At 34.2% G+C, this 21,615-nt stretch overlaps 1 protein-coding gene across 1 annotated transcript in view; it reads left to right on the plus strand.

Annotated features, from left to right (window-relative positions):
• Nucleotides 1–21,615, plus strand: part of Nup160 (nuclear pore complex protein Nup160) — a 361,484-nt gene that overhangs the window by 307,881 nt on the left and 31,988 nt on the right. The window contains exons 28-29 of the mRNA XM_090401602.1: nt 10,548–10,788; nt 14,522–14,635. Coding sequence (XP_090257728.1) covers nt 10,548–10,788; nt 14,522–14,635 — 355 coding nt within the window. The remainder of the gene's footprint in view (nt 1–10,547; nt 10,789–14,521; nt 14,636–21,615) is intronic.

A 21,615-nucleotide genomic window follows, 5' to 3' on the forward strand; every position in this document is an offset into this window, starting at 1 on the left:
AGTTCTCTTCCCAGGTATCTAGCTTTTGACCTTTCAGCTACTCCTGAAATTATGAAAATGAAAATTCAGAATTCAGATGTAATTTTGAAATATTGCATTTTTCTTTTAGAGTTTGCAATAGCAAGCTTAAAACAGCATCATTTATGTGGTTCATTCGACAAATATTTTTGCGGCCCAGCCAAACGTTTGCCAATGACAGTGATTACTATATATAGCCGTGTTGCATGCATTTCCTTTGCATGCAGGCGAACCATTTCCGCCACTATTTCTACCAGCCGATTATATACCTACTATCACGTGCCAGGCCAACGTCTAGTAGTCAGTCTTGTTTGAACTGACTTGTTTGGTGTGTGTAACAGGAAATATTTCGCTTTCGGTGAACAAGAAAAATAAGTTTATTTACGTTCCGCTTATTAATTTGTGCAGTTATTTAGTGTCTGGTAAGTTGATGTTCAAGAAAAAATATCAAGTTTTTTATTAAAATATTCTATTATTTTATGTTAATGATTATTAATTTTTATCAGTCCTTTGTATTCAGCATGTCTCTATTGAAACCAAGTAATAGTAAGAAATGAAAAATTACTAACGGAAATATTTCGCTTTCGGTGAACAAGAAAAATAAGTTTATTTAGGTTACGCTTATTAATTTGTGCAGTTATTTAGTGTCTGGTAAGTTGATGTTCAAGAAAAAATATCAAGTTTTTTATTAAAATATTTTATTATTTTATGTTAATGATTATTAATTTTTATCAGTCCTTTGTATTCAGCATGTCTCTATTGAAACCAAGTAATAGTAAGAAATGAAAAATTCCTAATGAACATCGAAATTTCCAAGAAAGGTGGGAATTGAAGTATTTTTCCCGTGAAGTAAAAAATAAAATAATCTGCTTAATATGTAATAATGTTATCAGTGTACCAAAGTTATACAACAAAATCATCACTATGAACAACATAAATCAAAATATGATAATTACGAGGGATTAATGAGACAAGAAAAGTTGAAAGAGCTCGTCAGGACTGAAAAAACAATGTTTACTAAAGTATCAGTCTGTTACTTGTCAAGACTCCAACATTATCAGATCTTATATTTCTATTGTCTAAGGCACTTTGTACCGTATCAATCCACCTATATCTTGGTCTTCCTCTGGGTCGTTTTGCTGCCAAACTGGCAGAGAACACTTGCTTTGCTAATTTTTTTTCGCCCATTCTGTTTTAAGTGATGATACCACCCGAGATTAGCACTGCTAACGCATTCCTGGATGCTGACAATGTCTAGTTCTCTCCTAATATCCTCATGTTTAATATGATATCGCCATTGATACCATCTGTTCACGCCTCTAATCTTTCTCAGAACTCTCATATCTGCAGTCTCTAGTCTTTGGTCAAGTGTTTTACTTCTGACCCAGATCTCAGATCCATAAGTTAAAACTGGTTTGAACGCTGTCTTCTATATACAGCTAATTTAGTGTTTTGACTAATTTCTCTCTTATTCCATATGAATATATTCAATGGATCTCCTACCATACCAGCTTTGTTGATTCTGTTGTCTATTTCCATATTTAATTTACCATCTTCACTAAAAATCATGCCTAAGTAGCTGAAATGTTTTACTTGTTCCACAGGTTCTCCATTCACAACACAGTTGATATTTTCAACAATTCTACCTATTTTCATTGTCTTTGTCTTTTTATTGCTGACCTTCATACCATATCTATTACAACAGTTATTAAATTTAGTAAGGGAATCTTGCAAACTTGTAGCAGATTTATTTAGAAGTATAAAATCGTCCGCATAAAGCAAAGAACATACAGTAACATCTCCAATTCTGATATCATGTTTAATACCACTTTCGTTCATAATGTGATCCGTATAGATAATGAATAACAGAGGGGGGATAACGTACATCCTTGTCTCACACCAGATTTAACATTAAACCATCTTCCTGTACTTCCTTCAATTCTAACTGCTGACTTGCAACTCAAAGGAAGACTAAGTATTGCTTGATATGATGTCCCGTTCACACCATATAAGTGTAGCATATTGAATAGCTTCTCTCTTGGCACTTTGTCATATGCCTTTTCCAGATCGACAAAACTTAAATACAGATCTTTGTTATATTCCCATGCTTTCTCAACTATTTGTCGTAAAGTGAAGATCTGATCCTGACAGCCTCTATTTGGCCTGAATCCAACTTGTTCTTCACCAAGCTTTTCTTCCACAATTCTTTTCAACCGTTTCTCAAGTATACTTGCATAGATCTTACCAGGAACACTCAGTAGGAAATACCTCTGTAATTCTCACATTCAGTTTTATTTCCCTTTTTATATATGGGTACTATGAAAGCTCTACACCAGTCATCGGTTTGGTGTAGAGCTCTCATAGTACTCAATTTGTCCCTCTGTCCAGGCTTTCTGAACTATGCAGCGCAGCCACTGTAAGACTTTTATACCACCATATTTCAGCATTTCTGGTCGAATATCCTCTACTCCTGCTGCCTTTCCACATGTTAAGCCTTTGATGGCTTTTTCTACTTCAAGTATGGATATGTATTCTTGACCGAATGCCTGGTCAGTTTTTTTTACCACTGTGCTGTCATCACTGCTTATTTCATTTAACAGTTTTTCAAAGAAATTACTCCATACTTCAAGGATATCTTTTTCTCCCGTTTTCATGTCACCTTTATCATCTCTAACTCCTTTTACAGCACTCTTTCCTCCATTCCTAAACTTCTTCAACAACCACCAGAATATTTTACCTTCTTGATATTTATTTTCTGTGTTCTTGCCAAAGTCCTCCCATGACTTTTGTTTAGCTAGTTTTACACAATGTTTAGCTTTCTTACATTTGTCTCTGTATTCTCTAAGAGCACAAGCTGACTTATTTGCAGGAACTTTTGATATGCTTTCTTCTTTTACTTCACTGCCTCTTTAATTTCCTGTGTCCACAATGGAGTTCTGATTTTTCTATCCTTGCAGACAACCTCATCACATGCCTCTCTGGTTGAATCAATCAGGGTTTTCTTCAATGCCTGCCACTGAATCTCCAAGGTTTGGTTCCTGTTTTCAAACTCTTTCATTGTGTTTTCAATAATCTTTGTGTATTTTAGTCTACAGTTCACATCTGAGAGCTGCTCAATTTTTATTCGCTTTAAAACTTTCTTACATGTTATTGTTTTCAATATGAAATTGAATTTTATCCTGCTCAAGACTAAATAGTGATCACTTCCAATTTCAGATCATTTCCAATTTCAAATCCTCTGTACACTCTGGTGTCCTGCACCAGGGAGGAAACATCACTATCAACAATAACATAGTCAATGAGACTTTTCTTATTCCTTGCCTCTTCTCTGCATGTGAATTTGTGCACATTTTATGTTGGAATATGGTGTTAGTAATAACTAGTCCATGCCCTGAGCAGAAATCCAACAGGTATTTGCCATTATTATTAGCTTTGCTCTTTTCTCCAAATTTTCCCAAAATATTTTTGTATGTCTGACAATCATTTCCTACTCTGCTATTTAGATCCCCAACAAGGACCAACTTTTCCTTTTTCATCGTGTCAGTTGCTTTTTCTAAAACATCAAAAAATTCCTCCATTTCTACCTTAGTAGAACCCTGTGTGTGACCATAGGCACAAATAAGTCTCATTGTCCAATTCCCCATTCTGATATTTGCGCACATCACTCTACTTGAGACTGCCTGCCATTCAAGAAGATTAGCCTCGCATTTAGTGTTGAATACTATGGCTACTCCTTCTTTTCCTTGATTTTCATTGCCTGAATATAACATTTTGTATTTATTGCTCAGAAAGATCTCACCAGTTTTTGTCTTTTTTGTTTCAGTCATCTCTATTATGTCGATCTGGTACTTATCTAATTCCTCAGCTAGCTCCATTTCTTTGCCATTCAGGCTTCTTATGTTGATAGTACCGATCTTTAACTCTGGTGTATTGGGTAGAAAAGGATATTTCTTATATACATTCTTGAAAAAAAAAAAAACAAGCTGCCGTTGTTGTTTCATTGTCAATATGCCTGGAGTTTACATTCAATATATCTGCTCAGTATGTAACCTGTGGTTTTATTGGATCCATGTCCTGAGCAGAAATCCAACAGGTATTTGCCATTATTATTAGCTTTGCTCTTTTCTCCAAATTTTCTCAAAATATTTTTGTATGTCTGACAATCATTGTCTGTGTAAAATTATGGAGATAATTTTACATCCTAATGTGGATTAAGATCCAGTGTGTGTATGAGTGTGTGTTCCTGAAAAAGCTTTGATCAAAATTTATATCAAAATCTTTTTCAGGAACACATCCTGGATCATAACCCATATTAGGATATATTAAGGTAAAGCATTAGTGTCTAGTCATTTGTTGATTCCTCTCCTATCTTATAGCAGAGGAAAAAGAAAATATAAAAATTAATAATTAAATACTTAAATAAGTATAACTACATTGGTTGCTACTGGTTAGGGTTTTATTTTCAGAGAGTCTGGTCGTTCTTATAGGCTGTCTGTCCTTCACTAAGTACTCTAAACCTACACCAATACATATATAGATTCATACCACCATCCAGTACAAAAGCTGTATCATTGGCAAAAATAGAATTCTAACAAGTTGCTTTGAAGAATATGTTCTGAAAAATTAGTTTTAGATGAAATACAAAATATTTATAAAGAATGACACAACAGGAAAACAGTCAACAGAATTCTTCAAAAGATTGCAATAAGGCTATAGCCATTCCTTATGTAGCGAAATATCTGAGAAACTAGACAGAATACTGCAAAAATAAAATAGGGTTACATTTAAACCACCCACAAAATTAAAAATTTTACTTAACTCCTCTGAGGATTCTCTCCTCCTCCTTTCTCACCCAGGTAGAAACCAAATCCAGTGTACATGTAACTTACCCTACATAGAGAAACAGAGCATACAGTTCCAATAAGAAAAAGACACAAACAACACTTTAAATTCCTTAATTTTGGAAAATCAGATTATGTGACAGAACTGAGTGGAAAGTTACCTAGTCCTGATATCATACCAAGTTTTGATATGAAAGAAAATTCAACAAAGCTTGTGAGATGCCAATTTAGCATCTCAATCTCAACAAGAATGATGGCTTGAAAGTAATAAGGGTTTGTAAGGTTCCATCTGCAGTTACATAGCATCTAAGAAAAGGATAACAGAAGAGCAGACTGCAGAACTTTAACAGCATTCAAAGAATAATGACACATTGAACAATTCAGTTACTACTAGCTTCCTAACAACAATATTCTTTCACATCAATACAGTTGACTGTTATGTCACCATAGTAGACATTTTTATAACAGCCTCACTCACTGTAATAGACTGCTGAAAGGTTCAAGCCAACCACAAAGCACAATGTTAAGGAAATTTGCTGTAACAATTTCTGTGGCTGCTACAAGTTTGCAGTGGTGAGAATCAGCTATGGTTATTTTCTAAGTCTACACATATTTTCAGATCTCACCTTTCAGTCATCTTAGCACAAATTCACCAAGCTACTCTCTCTCTCTCTCACACACACACACAACAGTGAGTAGTTCTAATAATTGAAGGGCTGGATAATTGAAGTACAACTACATGGTACTCTACCATAAGCCAGTTGACAAATGCAGAGGTTGGTTAATTGAAGGTTGGATAAATGGTAAATTACTGTATTTACATTACATTGTTTACTATATGTTCCCCCTGGTCATAATATTTTTTAGCATCAAATCTACATATTTTTGAATGTTTTTTGAGTTTCTTATCCTGAAACTACATGCAATGTTATATAAATTATATAAACTGCTACTCTGAGTTCCCTTTTTATAAGATACTCCATAGCATTCCTATTGGATTTGTTTAGATAATTCCTAGACTACTCAATGCAATTACAGAACAATATGAAAAAATATTGCAACTAAGCATATATGAAAGTATTATAAGACCATATTATGACTTTTTTCTTGACCACTAGTATTAATAAATTAAAGACTTAATTCTCTATGTTAGTCAAGTAGATAATAGTTTAATATCTGACATTTCAGCATTTTCAGAGGATACACTGATAAGCAATAGAAAGTAACAAAAACTAGGAAACTAACCAACAATTCTAAAAATTATATAAAGTTATCACTGTGCATAATACAATGATATAATATGCATGTTGCAAGTACAACGTTTTATTTGTTGAGAAATTTATTGTAATTTTCATGAAAGTTCATTTCTTTCTGGTTAAATGACCTGATTAGAGTTTTCCATATATCTGGTAAGATTAGACCTTGATTCTTATTTAAGTTACCAGTTGAACGGGCGACTGTTGCAGCTTCTTTAAATGTTCTGGAATGGTAGTTGTCTTCTATGTAGGGCATATGGCTCATATCCCATTCAATACTATGGTTGGTAGAGGCAAAGTGGGAAGAAAGGCCTGATATATCCTGTCTGTTGTTCCTTACATAGCCTATTTGTTCCTTCTTTCTTGTTTCAAAACTTCTAGATGTCTGTCTGATGTAATTAATGCCGCATGAACATGGTATGCTATAAACTCCAGAGTATTTGTAGAAAGGATCGCTATCTTTCAGTGATCTTATAAACTTTTGAATGGTGTCAATAGGTTTGAAGGTTACTCTGATATTATATGGTTTTAGAAGAAGAGCTAATTTTTTGGATATGGTACTAACAAATGGAATTGTTATAGAGTTGATGTATTGGGTTTCATCTTGTTGTCTGTCACTGAAGAGAATCTTGTTGATGATTCTTGTAGGGTAGCCATTTAGGGATAGATCTCTGGATATTTTCTTGATGCCAATGAACTATCATGTGATATGACCAACTGACCTGTGGACTTAATCAAAAAACTAAAATCTACGCATCCGTTAACTCCACGACTATATCATGTTCCCAAAATCCATAAAAAAGGTACACCATTACGTCCAATAGTAGATGGTATCCATTCACCTACTTACAAACTATCAAAATATCTAGCCATAATGTTACAAGAACACATTCACAACACGGATTCTTATATCAAGAACTCCCAACATTTCTTGGAAAAATTAAAAAACATCCATATCTCTGAAGATAATATTATGGCAAGCCTGGATGTCACATCTCTGTTCACAAATATCCCAGTTTCAGAAGTCATCGACATCTTAGAAAACCTGTTCCCACCAAACATCACCAAGTTGTTCAAGCATTGCTTAACTTCAAACTATTTTACATGGCAAAAAACATACTACAAACAACTTAATGGATTAGCCATGGGTAGCCCTCTCTCTCCTTCTTGTGCTGACCTATTCTTAGAAAATCTGGAAACTGAAATTTTATCCCAAATTACCCCTAAACCAACCACATGGTTTAGGTATGTTGACGACATCATCATCATTTGGAATCACAAAAAAGAGGAACTAATAGATTATCTAAACAAAATTAATTGCTTCCACAACACTATCAAGTTCACTTTGGAACTAGAAAAAGATAATAAACTTCCATTCCTAGACGTCCTTATTAAGAAACAAACTGTTTCTTAATAAGGATATTAAGATGTTTCTTAATGTCCTTATTAAGAATAGCATCAACCTGTCGGTATATAGAAAACCTACTAACACAGGATGCTACCTCCATTTCGACTCGTCTTACCACATATCTCAGAAACTCAGCATTATCCATATGCTCAAAACAAGAGCTATACAGTGTACCACAGACCCTGGCGACTTACAAGAAGAATTAATGAAAATATCCAGAGATCTATCCATAAATCTACCCTACAAGAATCATCAACAAGATTCTCTTCAGTGACATACAGCAAAGACAATGAGATGAAACCCAATACATCAACTCTATAACAATTCCATTTGTTAGTACCATATCCAAAAAAATTAGCTCTTCTTCTAAAATCATATAATATCAGAGTAGCCTTCAAACCTATTGACACCATTCAAAAGTTTATAAGATCACCGAAAGATAGCGATCCTTTCTACAAATACTCTGGAGTTTATAGCATACCCTGTTCATGTGGAATCAATTACATCAGCCAGACATCTAGAAGTTTTGAAACAAGAAAGAAGGAACAAATAGGCTATGTAAGGAACAACAGACAGGATATATCAGGCCTTTCTTCCCACTTTGCCTCTACCAACCATAGTATTGAATGGGATATGAGCCATATGCCCTACATAGAAGAGAATTACCATTCCAGAACATTTAAAGAAGCTGCTACAGTCGCCCATTCAACTGGTAACTTAAATAAGAATCAAGGCCTAATCTTACCAGATATATGGAAAACTCTAATCAGATCATTTAACCAAAAAGAAATGAACTTTCATGAAAATTTTTCAACAAATAAAACGTTGTACTTGCGACACGCGTATTATATCATTGTATCACGCACAGTGATACCTTTATATAATTTTTAGAATTGTTGGTTAGTTTCCTAGTTTTTGTTACTTTCTATTGCTTACCATTGTATCCTTTGAAAATGCTGACAGATATCAGTCAGTGAAACGTCGGATATTAAACTATTATCTACTTGACTAACATACGGAATTAAGTCTTTAATTTATAATAAGACCAGTTTTAACATATGCATCTGAAGCAAAATCTGCAACAGTTAAGATCAAACACTTAAACACTATTACAGAAATGAAAACGTTTAGGAAAATTGCAGAAAAAACAAAATCTGATAAAATCAGAAATGAAGAAATATACAAAAAAGTGTGCTTTATAATCAGTAGATGGATGTCAGAAGTATGTCAACAGAAAATAGAAAGAATAATCAGACAAATAGAAAAAAATTGAAGCTAAATACTAGAAGATCAGTGAGAATACTGAAAATATTGGAAAGATAGATTGATAAACATTGTTGCAAGAGGTCTAAAGCAAAGATGAAGATTTCATTATTTTATGTTGGTATTCATCATCCATTTATTGGAATTAATAATATAGTACTTTTGAGAAACATTTGAACCTTTTATTCTGGAATACTCGCCTACATTCCTTTTAGAAGCAATGACTCGGCAGAAAGTAAATATCATCAAATTTCTGATATGTAGTCACCAAATTGATTTCTTATTTGTTAAAATTCCAGCGTTGTCAGATCTTATATTTCAGTTTTCTAGGCATTTCCAACTGATCCAATTCAATTCAAGTAGATCTTTTTCCTCTGGTTCTTGACTCTATCATCAAACACCAGTTTTGCTGACATTTCCTCTCCCATTCTGTTTGTGTCTGCAACACCACTTTAGCTTAGCTCTGCTCTCACATTCTTGATGGCTTAGTATGTCAAGTTCCTTTCTACCATCATCAGTTTTAATATGATTCTGACATTGATACCATCTGTTCACTCTCCTGATAACCCATTTTTCAGATTCCTAAGTTAAAATTGATTCAAGCATTGTCTTGTATACTGTTGGTTTCTTGTTTTGGCAATATGCACATCTGATTGCATTTCTCTTGAATGTTTTCTACTTCTGTTGTTTCATTAGCAGTCTTTTGAAATAACTGATTTTGATGTCAACTTTATCATTTTTAATTCTTTTTATAGTACTCTTCCAAGTTTCTTCTGTAGCGTCCAGAGCATTTTGCCATCTTCATGATAGTTGTCTTTTGTATTCTTATCATTCCTTCCATAACTTTTTTCCTAACTACTTTTAATCATAGCTTAGATTTCTTATATTTCCTGTTTTCTTTGAGGTTGCATGCTGACTTACTTGTCAGTAACTTTGGGTGTGATTTCTTTTTTTCTAAGCCTGTCATTTGAATTTCTTGAGTACTGTGGAGTTTATATATTTCTACCCATGAAAACAACTTTATTATGTACCTTTCCGGATTAAATCAATCCTTATTTTCTTCAGATTTTATCAGTATGTTTCTAAAGGTTGGTTCTTGTTATCAAATTCTTTTTTTTTTTTCAATAATATTTGTATATTTGAGTATATATTTTCATATAATTTGATATTTTTTAAATACTTTTTTGCATATTTTTCTTTTTAATACGAAGCCACACTTTTCTCGAGTACTCTTTCTTTCCAGTATTTTATTTGATCTCCTGAGAAGTTTTCACGACTACCTTTATAAAAAGTTGTTTCCTGATAGACCTGATTGTATGTCTAGATTGAGTTATTGAATCATGTACTTTTATACCAGCACTCAAGACTTTATGAAATGGAAAACTTCAGATGATTTTGTTTTGTCTTATTGTAAATTTTTTTGCAATTGTTTTTCTTCATTTCCCTTTCTGTGAAACAAAAGCAAACCTGTTGTGTTGTTTTTAAGTTAATAATTTTATTCTGCCACTCCCAATTCCATATTTCTCTTTGAATGGGAAATGTGTATTCATGCACAAAGCATTGAAAGCACTACTTTTTGCTATCTGGGTTTTGATCATACTTTGGCAGAACTGGCTTCTCAAAAAAAAAAAAAATAAATAATAATAATAAAAATAAATAATAAAGAAATAAAATGCTGATTTACTCAAAGTATAAATTTGCTTTAAATTTTGCTTATAGCATTATTTAATTATTATTTTTATTTTATTTTATTTTTTTTAGATATGCATCAAAAAGTGGAGGTGCTTGAACTTAGTGACATTAGAAGAGAATATGATTTGGTTCATGCCCGATTACTTCTGCTTCAGAAAGATCCATCACCCGCAAATATTGCTTCATCTTTCATTTCTGCAGCTGATACTGTTACTTTATTAGTCAGTAATGGTCTCTATGATACTGCACTGCATATATGTCAAATCTTTAAGTTGTCTCTTATTCCTGTATTTGAGGGTATTGTAAACAGGTAAGATTATTTGAGCAAGACTTGTGAAACTGTTTTGAACCTTTATTATCATTTTTAGTATAAGTAATTTTTATTTTTTTATTTTTATACTCATAAGATTCTTAACCCATAGCACATCAGTAATGTGGATTGGCTGATATTTCTAGAACCATGTTCTAGAGATGAAACGTATACTTTTTAAGCCAGTTCATGCTTTTAGTAAGCAAGATGGTGAACTCATACTGAAAATGAAAAATGAAAGATATCTTCTTCCTAAAGACCTATCACAAACATCTATGCCACAGTCTGATTCAAACCCACGACTTAGTTGCAGAGTAGAGCTATCCATTTAACCACCCAGGTTGATAAATTTTTGATTTCAGTGAATGTATTCTTATGTAAGAACATCCATTTAACCTATTGAATTTTAGATTGAGAATGAATTATTGAATAGTATAATGCTTTAATATAAATAACTGTTACTAATCATAATAAAAATGCATTCTTTGTTTTGTCAGTTAATGTCAAAAACATATATTAAATTAAATGTGGTTGTCTCTTATCAAACTATTAATAAAGTGGAGTCAGCACCAGCTGGACCTCCTGACCTGAATATGCTTTTCATTAGCATATTTTCAGCAGTATATTTCAATGAACGATATTCTTGTATGCACATAATTGACATCTTGGTTTGTGTATTTTTTTGTGCTGGATAATTGTCTCACAATTTATTATTAGGAGTATCATATTCAGAATTTGTATTTTATCATACTCAGCTACTAACTCCGTACAAATCCAAATCTTTCACATTTTTGGAGTGGTACACTAAAAACATCTCTAGAAATTTTTGATGCTCTCTAGAGATGGGTGATTTGGTTGATTGGGGAACCTTTTCACTGATACTTTAATAATTATCTCACAGACTGTCTGTTTAATTTCTTTGTCTTTTCTATAGTTACTTCCAAAGATTCTGTAGAATAGCCTTCCTCATGAGGTGATTCCCTAATAGCTAACCTCAACTTTCCAAGAAAAATAGCAATAGGTTTATTCTTCCTCAATCTTCATCTACACATGCTTCTAGTGCATTAAAGATTCTGGGTTCTGTTATCACCTGTGCATAGGACTGATGCTAAAAATAAATAAATAAAATTATTAAAAAAAAGCTAATTTTGTAAGCAATATAACATTCAACATGATATATTAGTCATTATTCAGTGATCATAAAGGTAATACATGAGCGAAACTTTTTAGCTACCTTAACACCAAATCATCTTACTTCATCAATTAATATATGTAGTTATGGGTGTTAGTTAAAGAGATGTATATAGGATTATGGTCTTAACATAAGTGCATTTTTTGGTATAGTGGAAATTTTTTCAATATATTAATATCATGGGAGTTATGAGTATTCATAATATGCATAAATCTTTGCAAAAATGCACCATTATTATTTCTTACCTTGGAAAATAAGAATCAAAACTTAAAATAGATAAATAGTGAAGACAGTTATTGAATTGGTTGAAGATTATATTTTCATTTTCAAAATAATTGAGAGGTTGTTTAAGGTTCAAAGCTTGATAACTGGGAGAGAGAGAGAGAGAGAGAGAGGGAGACTTCCTGTTAACCTTTAAGTATTATGTATAACCAACTAGAGTTTCTGACCTGATGCTCAGTCCTCACCTTCATGTGGTGTGCCACGTGATGGATTGTAACTTTGTTACAAATATCTGTAAACTTCAGCAGTGTTTCATAATGGCATTGGAGACAACACGTGTAGTTGACAGTTTTTCCAGTGCAAGCACTGCACTACATTTTATCCAACAGATATCAAGAAATTATCATTATTTTACTTTAATAGACTTAAACTGTATAGTAAAACTGTTTTTCTCACCTCAAAGTTTATTTTACATGTTATTTTGTCCTACCTTTATGAAGAGAGCTCTTGTATTAAATTTTAACTGGCAAGCTAGTGCACACATGCACAGATATTGAGGAAGTAGTGAATAGTGGCTGACTTGCTTTGGTTTGTTGTTGTGTAGATTGGAATGAGAATATTCCATTTTAGAAAGAAGAATAAAAAATTGAAGGAATGGAATCAGAGATCTATAGATTTATCTGAAAGCAATTCTTTCATTTGGTGAATGACTACCAGAAGACAATCTTTGAAGGCCTCTAATATTATTTTTTAAAGGATAAAATAAGCACTTTTGAAAGAATGTATTTCTATAGTAGTTTTTTATTATTATTATTATTATTCTTTGCTTTTTTAACTCTGCATTTGTTCCTGTCAACTGACGACATTGAGCCAGCAACATTTTATGTTGCAAGACATAAAGTTCTGTTTTCTTCTAATGCTAGTGAGAAGGAAGCTGTATTCTGACAGCAGAAAAGAACTGATTTCATAATGAATTAGTAATGAAAGAATTGTTTAGAGAACTGTAAAGCCAATAATTTATTCTAAGTATTTCTCCTCATGGATAAATTTCTAAGTACGGTAATTTTTCTGATAAGTAATTACTCTGAAGTTACTGAGGTAGGACATGAAAATTTTTTTCTTCCAGTTAAGGAAAGAGATTTGTTTGAAATTTTGTGTTGTTGTTGAAGTCTTTTAATTTCTGAAATTAGACTTAAATGTGTGAGTGTGAGAGAGAAAGCATAACTCTTATATGGAATCTTTTTAAATTAATTTTATGTAAATATTGTATAATTTTTTTATATTAATTAAACAATGTCTTGGATATGGAGACTTTCGAACAATAAGTCTTAATTAGAAAATAAACTGGGTTTTATTTGGTCATAACTGGTTACAAATATAATGAAACCTACTAGTTTTGCCACTGAAACTTGTGGCTTCTTCTGGGTAAAAAATACATAAAAATAAATGCAATAAAAACAGACTTGAAGTATAAATATATTAAAAACAAACTAAAATAAGAACCAAACTTTGCCATCTCATTGGCAGTCTCTGAAGAAACATTAACTGATTCAGTCAGAGAGGCATGTGGTGAAGTTGGTTACAAAGGTAGAAACATGAACTGTGTGGTAATCACAAGCATTCAAAATAGGCAGCCCCAGAGAGTTGGAAAGGCAGTGTGTAAATGTGGCTAAACAAAAATCATCTGAAGACTTTGATAAGGCAATAGAAATATCAAGAAGGAAGCAAAATGTTTTGGAGGCTATTGAAAAAGCTTTAAATATGTCGGTTCATCCTATCTTCAAAGTCTGTATGCCTACAATGTTTACTTGGTTAAAAATGTGCACTTCCAGCAGCAGAAAAAATCCATCACTTCTATATGAGACCAGCTAATTCACCTTTGATAGGCGAGGCCTTATAAATATTCATATCCTAGGTAGATTTATACCCTAGGTAGTTTTTTCCAACCAAAGTGCATCATCATTACCAACTGATTATGGAGACATCTGTGTTGGTGTGTGTGTTGCTGAAGAAATTTCAAAATGCTTATCTATTTATAAGTACACTCAACTCATGCTATAACAAACTCATAGGGATGACAAGAATAGTTTGTTATAGTGGAGAGTTTGCTACAGTAAATTTCCTTTTGTATTCCATTGTGCCTATAGAGCTTTGGTAGTACCTTTACAGTAGTTTTGTTATAATGTTTATTTGTTGTAATGGTGTTTTCTGTAGTGAGAATTGAGTGTACTGTTTTGAGTGCAGAAATTATAAAGGCAATAGAAATCACTTTTACACATGTGAATATACTTATTATTTTTTTGTTTTTCATAATTCTAGGTGCATCAGTGCAACTCAAGTCCCGCAATCCCAGTGTATAAAAGAAATTGAAAATAATTCTGGTTGGCTGATTCAGAATGAACTGAATCGGTCTTGTAGTAGTGGCACTATCAGGTAAGAACTTATAAAAATGCAGTAGCTTTCATGCATAAACTTCAAGCTTGGTTCTGTTCTTTAAGTTGTGAAAGAATCACTCTGTGGGAAATGCTTTAGTATCATTGACAAGGGTTCTGCTAAAGGGGACCAACATATGGTGCATATCAACAAAAGATGGTTACTAACAGGAATACATGGTTTATCAGTGGACTGTTATGAGACGAAATGGGGATTATATTGAAGGCCTTTAAATAGGAGTATGATATCAAAACTTCTGAAATGATCCAGATAATAGCTGCAAACTTTTTATATCACAATACCACACAGTATATATATCTTGATTAAAGATCAAAGTGCACTTTGAATTCTTTTTCCACAAGCAAGGCATTTGTGTGTTTCTGCAGTGTTATATTACATATCATAGAATGAATTAGTACCCTCTCTCAGGTAAAGTTTTCTTTTTGTGTTATTTAACATTCCTCTGCTGTCTACTCTGTGTCTAAAGTTTGAAAATTACCTGTTCTCATAGATTCCTTATTATCCCTGAAGCTTGAATTTTTGCAGTCGTACTATCGAAACAGTGAAGAAATGCTGCAGTATGTGCTGGAAGAATGCAGATCATCCAATTACCAACCAGAATATTGAATAACCCATCTTCATTTTGCTAATAATACCCATGACGTTTTTAAAAGTTTCTTACCAGATATACCAGAAGTCATCTCTTCTCTCAATAATTCAGATACAATGTAGTGCATCCTTCGTCTCCTATAGAACATCTTTCTGTCTAATTCATGTCCTTTGACAATGGCATTATGTCAGAACTAGGCAGAACTTGTTCTTTTATTTCATGGTCAGATTACTGTTTCCACTCTGATGGTCCATTTGCTAATTAGATTGAGTTATAAAATTATTCTTGGTGAAATGATGAACTTCATTTCCAGTACTATTCAAAATTCCCACTTACTAAAAAAGAGGACTGATGTATGGTTGTAAAAATTCAAAAGTCCCACTTCATTCCATCATTGACCTAATGGTAGCATTATTTCTTCTGTGCAGCATGAATATCTTGGACACTGAATCAGACAACACCTTTTATTTATTTATTTATATATTATTAGTAGCTTGCTTTTTGTGATATCTAAAAATTATATGTCAAAATTTAGTTTAGACTAAAATTTCATCAGTGCCATGTATGAGGTGCAGATAAGGATTGAGAAAGAAAAAAATCTATTGACATTTTTCTTAAAGGGCTAGAAGTTGGAATTGTTGCAAAACACATTATAAGGAAGGCTGTTCCACAGAGCAGAAGTGGATGGAATAAATGAAGAGGAACAGGAGAGACAGGTTCGATGTGTTTGAAGTTTAACTTAAAAGTGATGTTGGGCAGCTGCTGCTCTTGTTTTAACAGGCCCAACAGTTAATAGAGGAATGATGTTAGCCAGTTTGTCAGAGTGGTGACTATGGAAGTACCTGTAGATGAGAGAGCTGAAACACTTCACCTATGAGCCTGTGTGAAGGAAGGGTCATCAGTGAGCCGAATTACTTTCCTCTGGACAGCATGAAGAATTTTTAAGGCGGCTTTAGGTGCACCATCCCAGATGTATGAACTGCATTCTAAGGATGGACAGATTTTGGATTTTAATAGGATTAGTAGTAGCTTGGTGGGTGTAAAATAACTTTTTGAGCAGAAAAGAATGCCTAATTTTTTAGAGACTGGGGAAGTTATTGATGTGCTTCTGGCAGGCGAGGCTGCAGGTAAATGTCACTTCAATCATTCAATTCAATTCATCCATTTCAAGTTCAATTCAGTCAGTTTAAGCTCAGGTAAATACACACATCATCAGACAGGGATATCCTGTCTGGTGATGTGTGTATTACTGTGGATAAGGAAAGGTGAACTGAGATCCCTTTTGTGAGAGAAAAAGGCAGGACTGTGTTTTGGTAGCATTGAAGGTAACCAGGTTATCCTTAATCCACTGGATGATGGTATGGAAATCAGTATTTAAGGCACTAGTTGCAGATGATTTTGATGTAAGGAATGTCTGGGAACTACATGGTTTGTGAAAGGAGTAGGATTAATGGAGAGTGCTGTCATCAACATAGTTATGGATAGGATTTTTAGTGATTGAGAGTAGGTCATTTATTTATAAGAGAAAAAGGGTAAGTGATAGAACGGAGTCCTGAAGCACTCATGCATCGGTGGCAATGCTCCAAGCAAGGGAGACTCATAACAGGAGGTCCATTAACATTTCACTAAATTCCTTTCACCATGACAAGTAGTGAATGACCAGAGAGAAAGCTAGCTATCCTGTTACAGAGGGTGGCATGTAGACTGAAGGAAGGCTTTTTTGCAGGCATTGATACCAAACATGATTGAAAGCTCTGGAAATGTCAAGGGCAACAGTGCACATTTCTCTGAACCTTCCCATGGCAGGCGTCCAGCAGTGGGTGATGAAGATTATCAGCTGTGGATCTTGATTGCAGAATTCATATTAGTGGTCTCTGATTAACTAGTGAGCTTCTCTGTAGTGAAGGAGTTGCCTATTGATATCTCTCTCCATTATTTTGGAGGAGAATGAGGTGATAGCAGTTGGACAGTATGCTTTTGTCCTGCTTTATTGGAATGAGTTGGCTATATGTTTGCTTCCATGAGATTTTGTCAGAATCCGATGACTTTGTTGTGTTCAGGTTGTTTAATAACCTTATGTCTTTTTGGCAAAAGATGAAAAGTCCTCTGGTGCTCAGCATGGAAGGAAGTGATTTGCCTTCATCATCTATACAGAAGTTAGAGAAAAAGAGTGATACCAGTTATGCTTATAATTTATGCACAGTCATTTATATTATAATTTAAGCATATTCAACTCAGACTGCACCAAACATACAGAATAGTTTGCTATAGTGAATTACCCATCTAAAGCACTTGTGCACCACTCTTTCCGAATGCTTTAGTTGAAACTTCCCAATAGTTTTAGTGAGTGTTTTTATAGCAGTGTTTCCTATAATGAGTGAACTATATTCTTGCCAAAGCCTGCTTCATTTGAAAGAATCTTTTCATTGTAAATTATATTCACAGTTTTATTTTCTATATGATTAACTATACACTGTTTAAGATCAGTTATGTGAAATAATTTTTGAAAGCTTTCTCATTGTTTGTTGTAATGTTTGTCATTGTTGAATTGAGATTTTGTTGTGATTTTCACTTACCACCAAGAAGCACTGAAGTTACTGAGCATGCACATGGGACATTTGTGTAAATCTGCTTCAAAATTCAGTTTTACCAATTGTTAGTATATGAATGCTAGGATATGATTATCTGGAAAATCTTGGTTTGGCAATTTTTATTTCTATTTCTTGTGGTGAAGAAGAATCCTTGAGAGTAGAATTTGTTGCCTGAACACTGAGTGTGTGTGAATTACTCATCTAAAGCACAGCATCCTTTCCTTCACTGTTATTGAGTGATTAACATTTGTTTTGGCCAAATTATGGAGATTACTTCCATGTTGAAATAACTTTAAAATAAATCTAACTAGCTATCGAGACATTTTAATCTTCATATTAAAGTCATAATATCGAGTGCATGTGCGTGTATGCATGCATGCGCACACTCAGAGAGAGAGAGAGAGAGAGAGAGAGAGAAACAAGTTACATGACAATACTCGCACACACTGTTTGCTAAAGTAACATTCATTTAGTCAACTTTTGACTCTACTAGCCTGCCTCTGGTAGGAAAAAAAAAACCCCTATTGATGCTCAAGTCCCGTTTTTTAATATGTGCCCGAAAGTCATCAGCTATATAAATAGTTATTACTCCAGCTTGGCAGTAGGCTCTGTAATTTTGTCAAAATTAACCACCTACTGGTCTTCCCATGTCTTTCCATCATGCAGAATACAGATGCAAATTGTACCATTGAAATAGCTGAATACGAAGTTTAAGAAAGTTGATGTATTTCAACCATGGCTAGCTATTTAATTAAATCATGGCAGATAATTTAAAAATTAGTGTGATAATTATTCTTTTTAGTGACTGCCATAGTGCCGTTTTGTCAAATATACAATATTGGTTAGTACTTTGGAATATGTCAACTTGAGTGTGCACTGCTGCTATTTTTAATAGTGTTTTCTCTTAAACCTTGACATTAAATGAAAATAGAGTAAGAATAATTATGAGTGTGAAGTTCTGCTCTTGAGCAGTTCATAAAAAGTTCTCTTCTGTTTTTATATTGGCTGGAAGTACTTGCATGCAACCTACCAGAATCCAACCATCCACATATGGCAAAGCTGGCACTGTTAACAAAGCCCAGCAGTGACACTTTGGAACACTTCAGATACTGCTAATGCAGACAGACAATCAACCACTTGCCAACTAGGTGACGACATGAAGTGTAGCAGCTGCAAACTTGAAGTTAGGAAGAAAAAAAAAAAAAAGGTTTACATGCAATTTCTGATGTCAGTGTATGCATTCTAACTGCAAAGATGGATGAATCAGTCCATAAACTTCTTGCTGACCTCAACTATTTTTCTGTCCCCTGTTAAAAAAAATTTTAAACCTAGTCAAGTGCATCAGCATCCTTGAACATCACCTTATCAGTCTTGAGGAAACCTTCTCTAACAAAATTGGTACAATACAACGTTAACTTCAATCCCCATAAATTATCAGGTGCTGCTGCTTTAGACCCACGTGCACATGTAAAGACACAACGAACTTCCCATGCCTAGTTAAAGTGAACTGACATGCTTACTAGCAGATCTGAGCTCATAATTGCTGTAAATAGAAAATTCAAAGGTTCTCCATCATATGTACAAGCAGGTCCGAATATTACCTTCTCTCAGCAGGAGCATAGACCCTTGATTATAAACAAGGAATACTAGTACAAAAAAACAAGTGTTACTAATAGCCACCCTGAAAACCAAAACCCAGACTTTGCATAGGGAATGTGCTTGGCCCAAGTGGGCAACAGCCAACCTCAGAGATCCTTCCCGATCCACTTCACAAACATATGTGGTCTCAGTTACAACCTCAGTAATGTCCATTACCACTAGTCTGCAAACCTCGTCTTTCCTAATTAAATGCTCTTTGACTCGTTCTTACTTAAAGGCAAAACATGTACACATATTCTTCTCTCTGATATATCATGTGAAAGAGTCCCTTGATTTTGACTTCCTTTGGCTGAAAATCTCTCTACCATATTATACCAAATTCATCTGCTGTCTATCGCTCCTCACCATGTGGAACACCTGTTTGTGGTGGAGGGAACTTCCCAGTCATGGTACTGACCCTTTTCATTCTTCCTCTCTTTGTTTGCTTTTCTTTTCATATTCTTTACTCTAATTTTTTTTCTCTCCTGTCTTTCAGACTGCCATCAGCGGGATCCAACCCTTCTGTTGTGTTTACTGGACAGTGCAATCCATGGATGTCCATTAAGAGGGATCCTGGTAGTCTTGCACTACTTTGGCTTCTGCTTTAGAAAGATGGACAGTACTGGATGCCCTGCCAAGATTATTCAGCTAGTGGGCTGGTCTGCCAGGTTGTAGTGTTGCAGTTGTCTCCTTTCCTGTGGTCTGGAGATGGAGGCCCGAGGCTTGCTGTGGTGCTAATATAGCATCCAGAGTAATCCTGGCATTCCAATTCCATGTGCATTTATTGCTTGTTGGTGAGTGGCCATTCATGCGTGGAGAACTTTTGCACCAAACAAAAAATCCCTTGAGTATGAATCCTTCATCTTCAGGTTTTTCAGGGATCCTCACAAGGCTCCCAACTAAGTATTGATACTGTAGATACATCATTTGATAACACACGCAAGAAACAAAAGACATCTAACACAGTTATCAATGTACCAGTATTTTTCACCATCCATGCAACAAGTGACAAACTGATAGGGAAAATGTCACCCTTCTTTATTTAGACGAGTTTATAAGAACCTGGCAGGACCTCCCAAAATAGTTCAGAAACTACATTTTGGTGATATGCTTTGTGGAAACATGTTACCAATACTGCAATATCAGTGGATGGAATACCAGTTATGGTAACACCTCATAAAACACTAAACTTTTCTAGGGGAATGATATTAGAATGAGATCTATTTGGTGTTTCAGATGAGTAGATATGTTCAGAACTTAAAGACTAGGGAGTGACTGATATAAGGTGCATCCTGATACATAGGGATGGTCACCTGGTTCCGACCAGGAACATCATCCTTACTTTTGATATGCCTAAATCTATGTGAAAGCAGGGTATCTGAACTGTTCTGCTAGGCTTGTACATTCATAATCCACTGTAATGCATTAAATGTTAGAAATACGGACATGTCCAAACTGCCTGTCATGGCTCTACTATTTCTGTCTGATGTGGTAGTAAAGAGCATGGTAATAAATCTTGCACTGCAAAGAAAGCTGAATGTGTTGACTGTCAGGAAAATCCTTCTGTCTACTCCTGTGCATGTCAAAGGTGGAAGGATGAAAAAGAAATACAAAAAATAAAAGCATCACAAATATATCATATCATGATACAAAGAGAACAGCCTCTTAAGCTGACAGTTAAAAAAATATCCACAACTCAAACTTGTATGTCTAGTCAACTATTTGATAATTTCACTATGCTTGAACTTTGATTTGTGAATTCTTCTTTTTGGAGTACATCAGTCACACAACATATGGTGTCACTTCTGAAACAATTCTAAAAATGATACTATTCAATGAGAACTCACTTTTTAAGAAAATTGCAGCAAGGGTATCACCTACTTGCTTTCTTCTATGTATCAGTGCCATACTCCACTTGACTACAAACCCAATATGTAGCTTTGCTAATGACAGCACACTACACTCCCCCCTTCTCATTTCACAAACCATGTGCTACACAAACCACTAAAACTTCCAGAACAGCAATCTTCACTTACCCTAAATTCTGATCTCCAAATCATTCAGGTTCAGACAACCTAATCAATTTCAATGCCATCAGAACACAGTTCTGCCTTATCTCCCATAAAAAAAGGGTCGTGTTC

Source organism: Typopeltis vanoorti, chromosome 12 (genome assembly GCF_054136105.1).
Source record: "Typopeltis vanoorti isolate ZY-2024b chromosome 12, IOZ_Tvanoo_1.0, whole genome shotgun sequence".
NCBI lineage: Eukaryota > Metazoa > Arthropoda > Arachnida > Uropygi > Thelyphonidae > Typopeltis > Typopeltis vanoorti.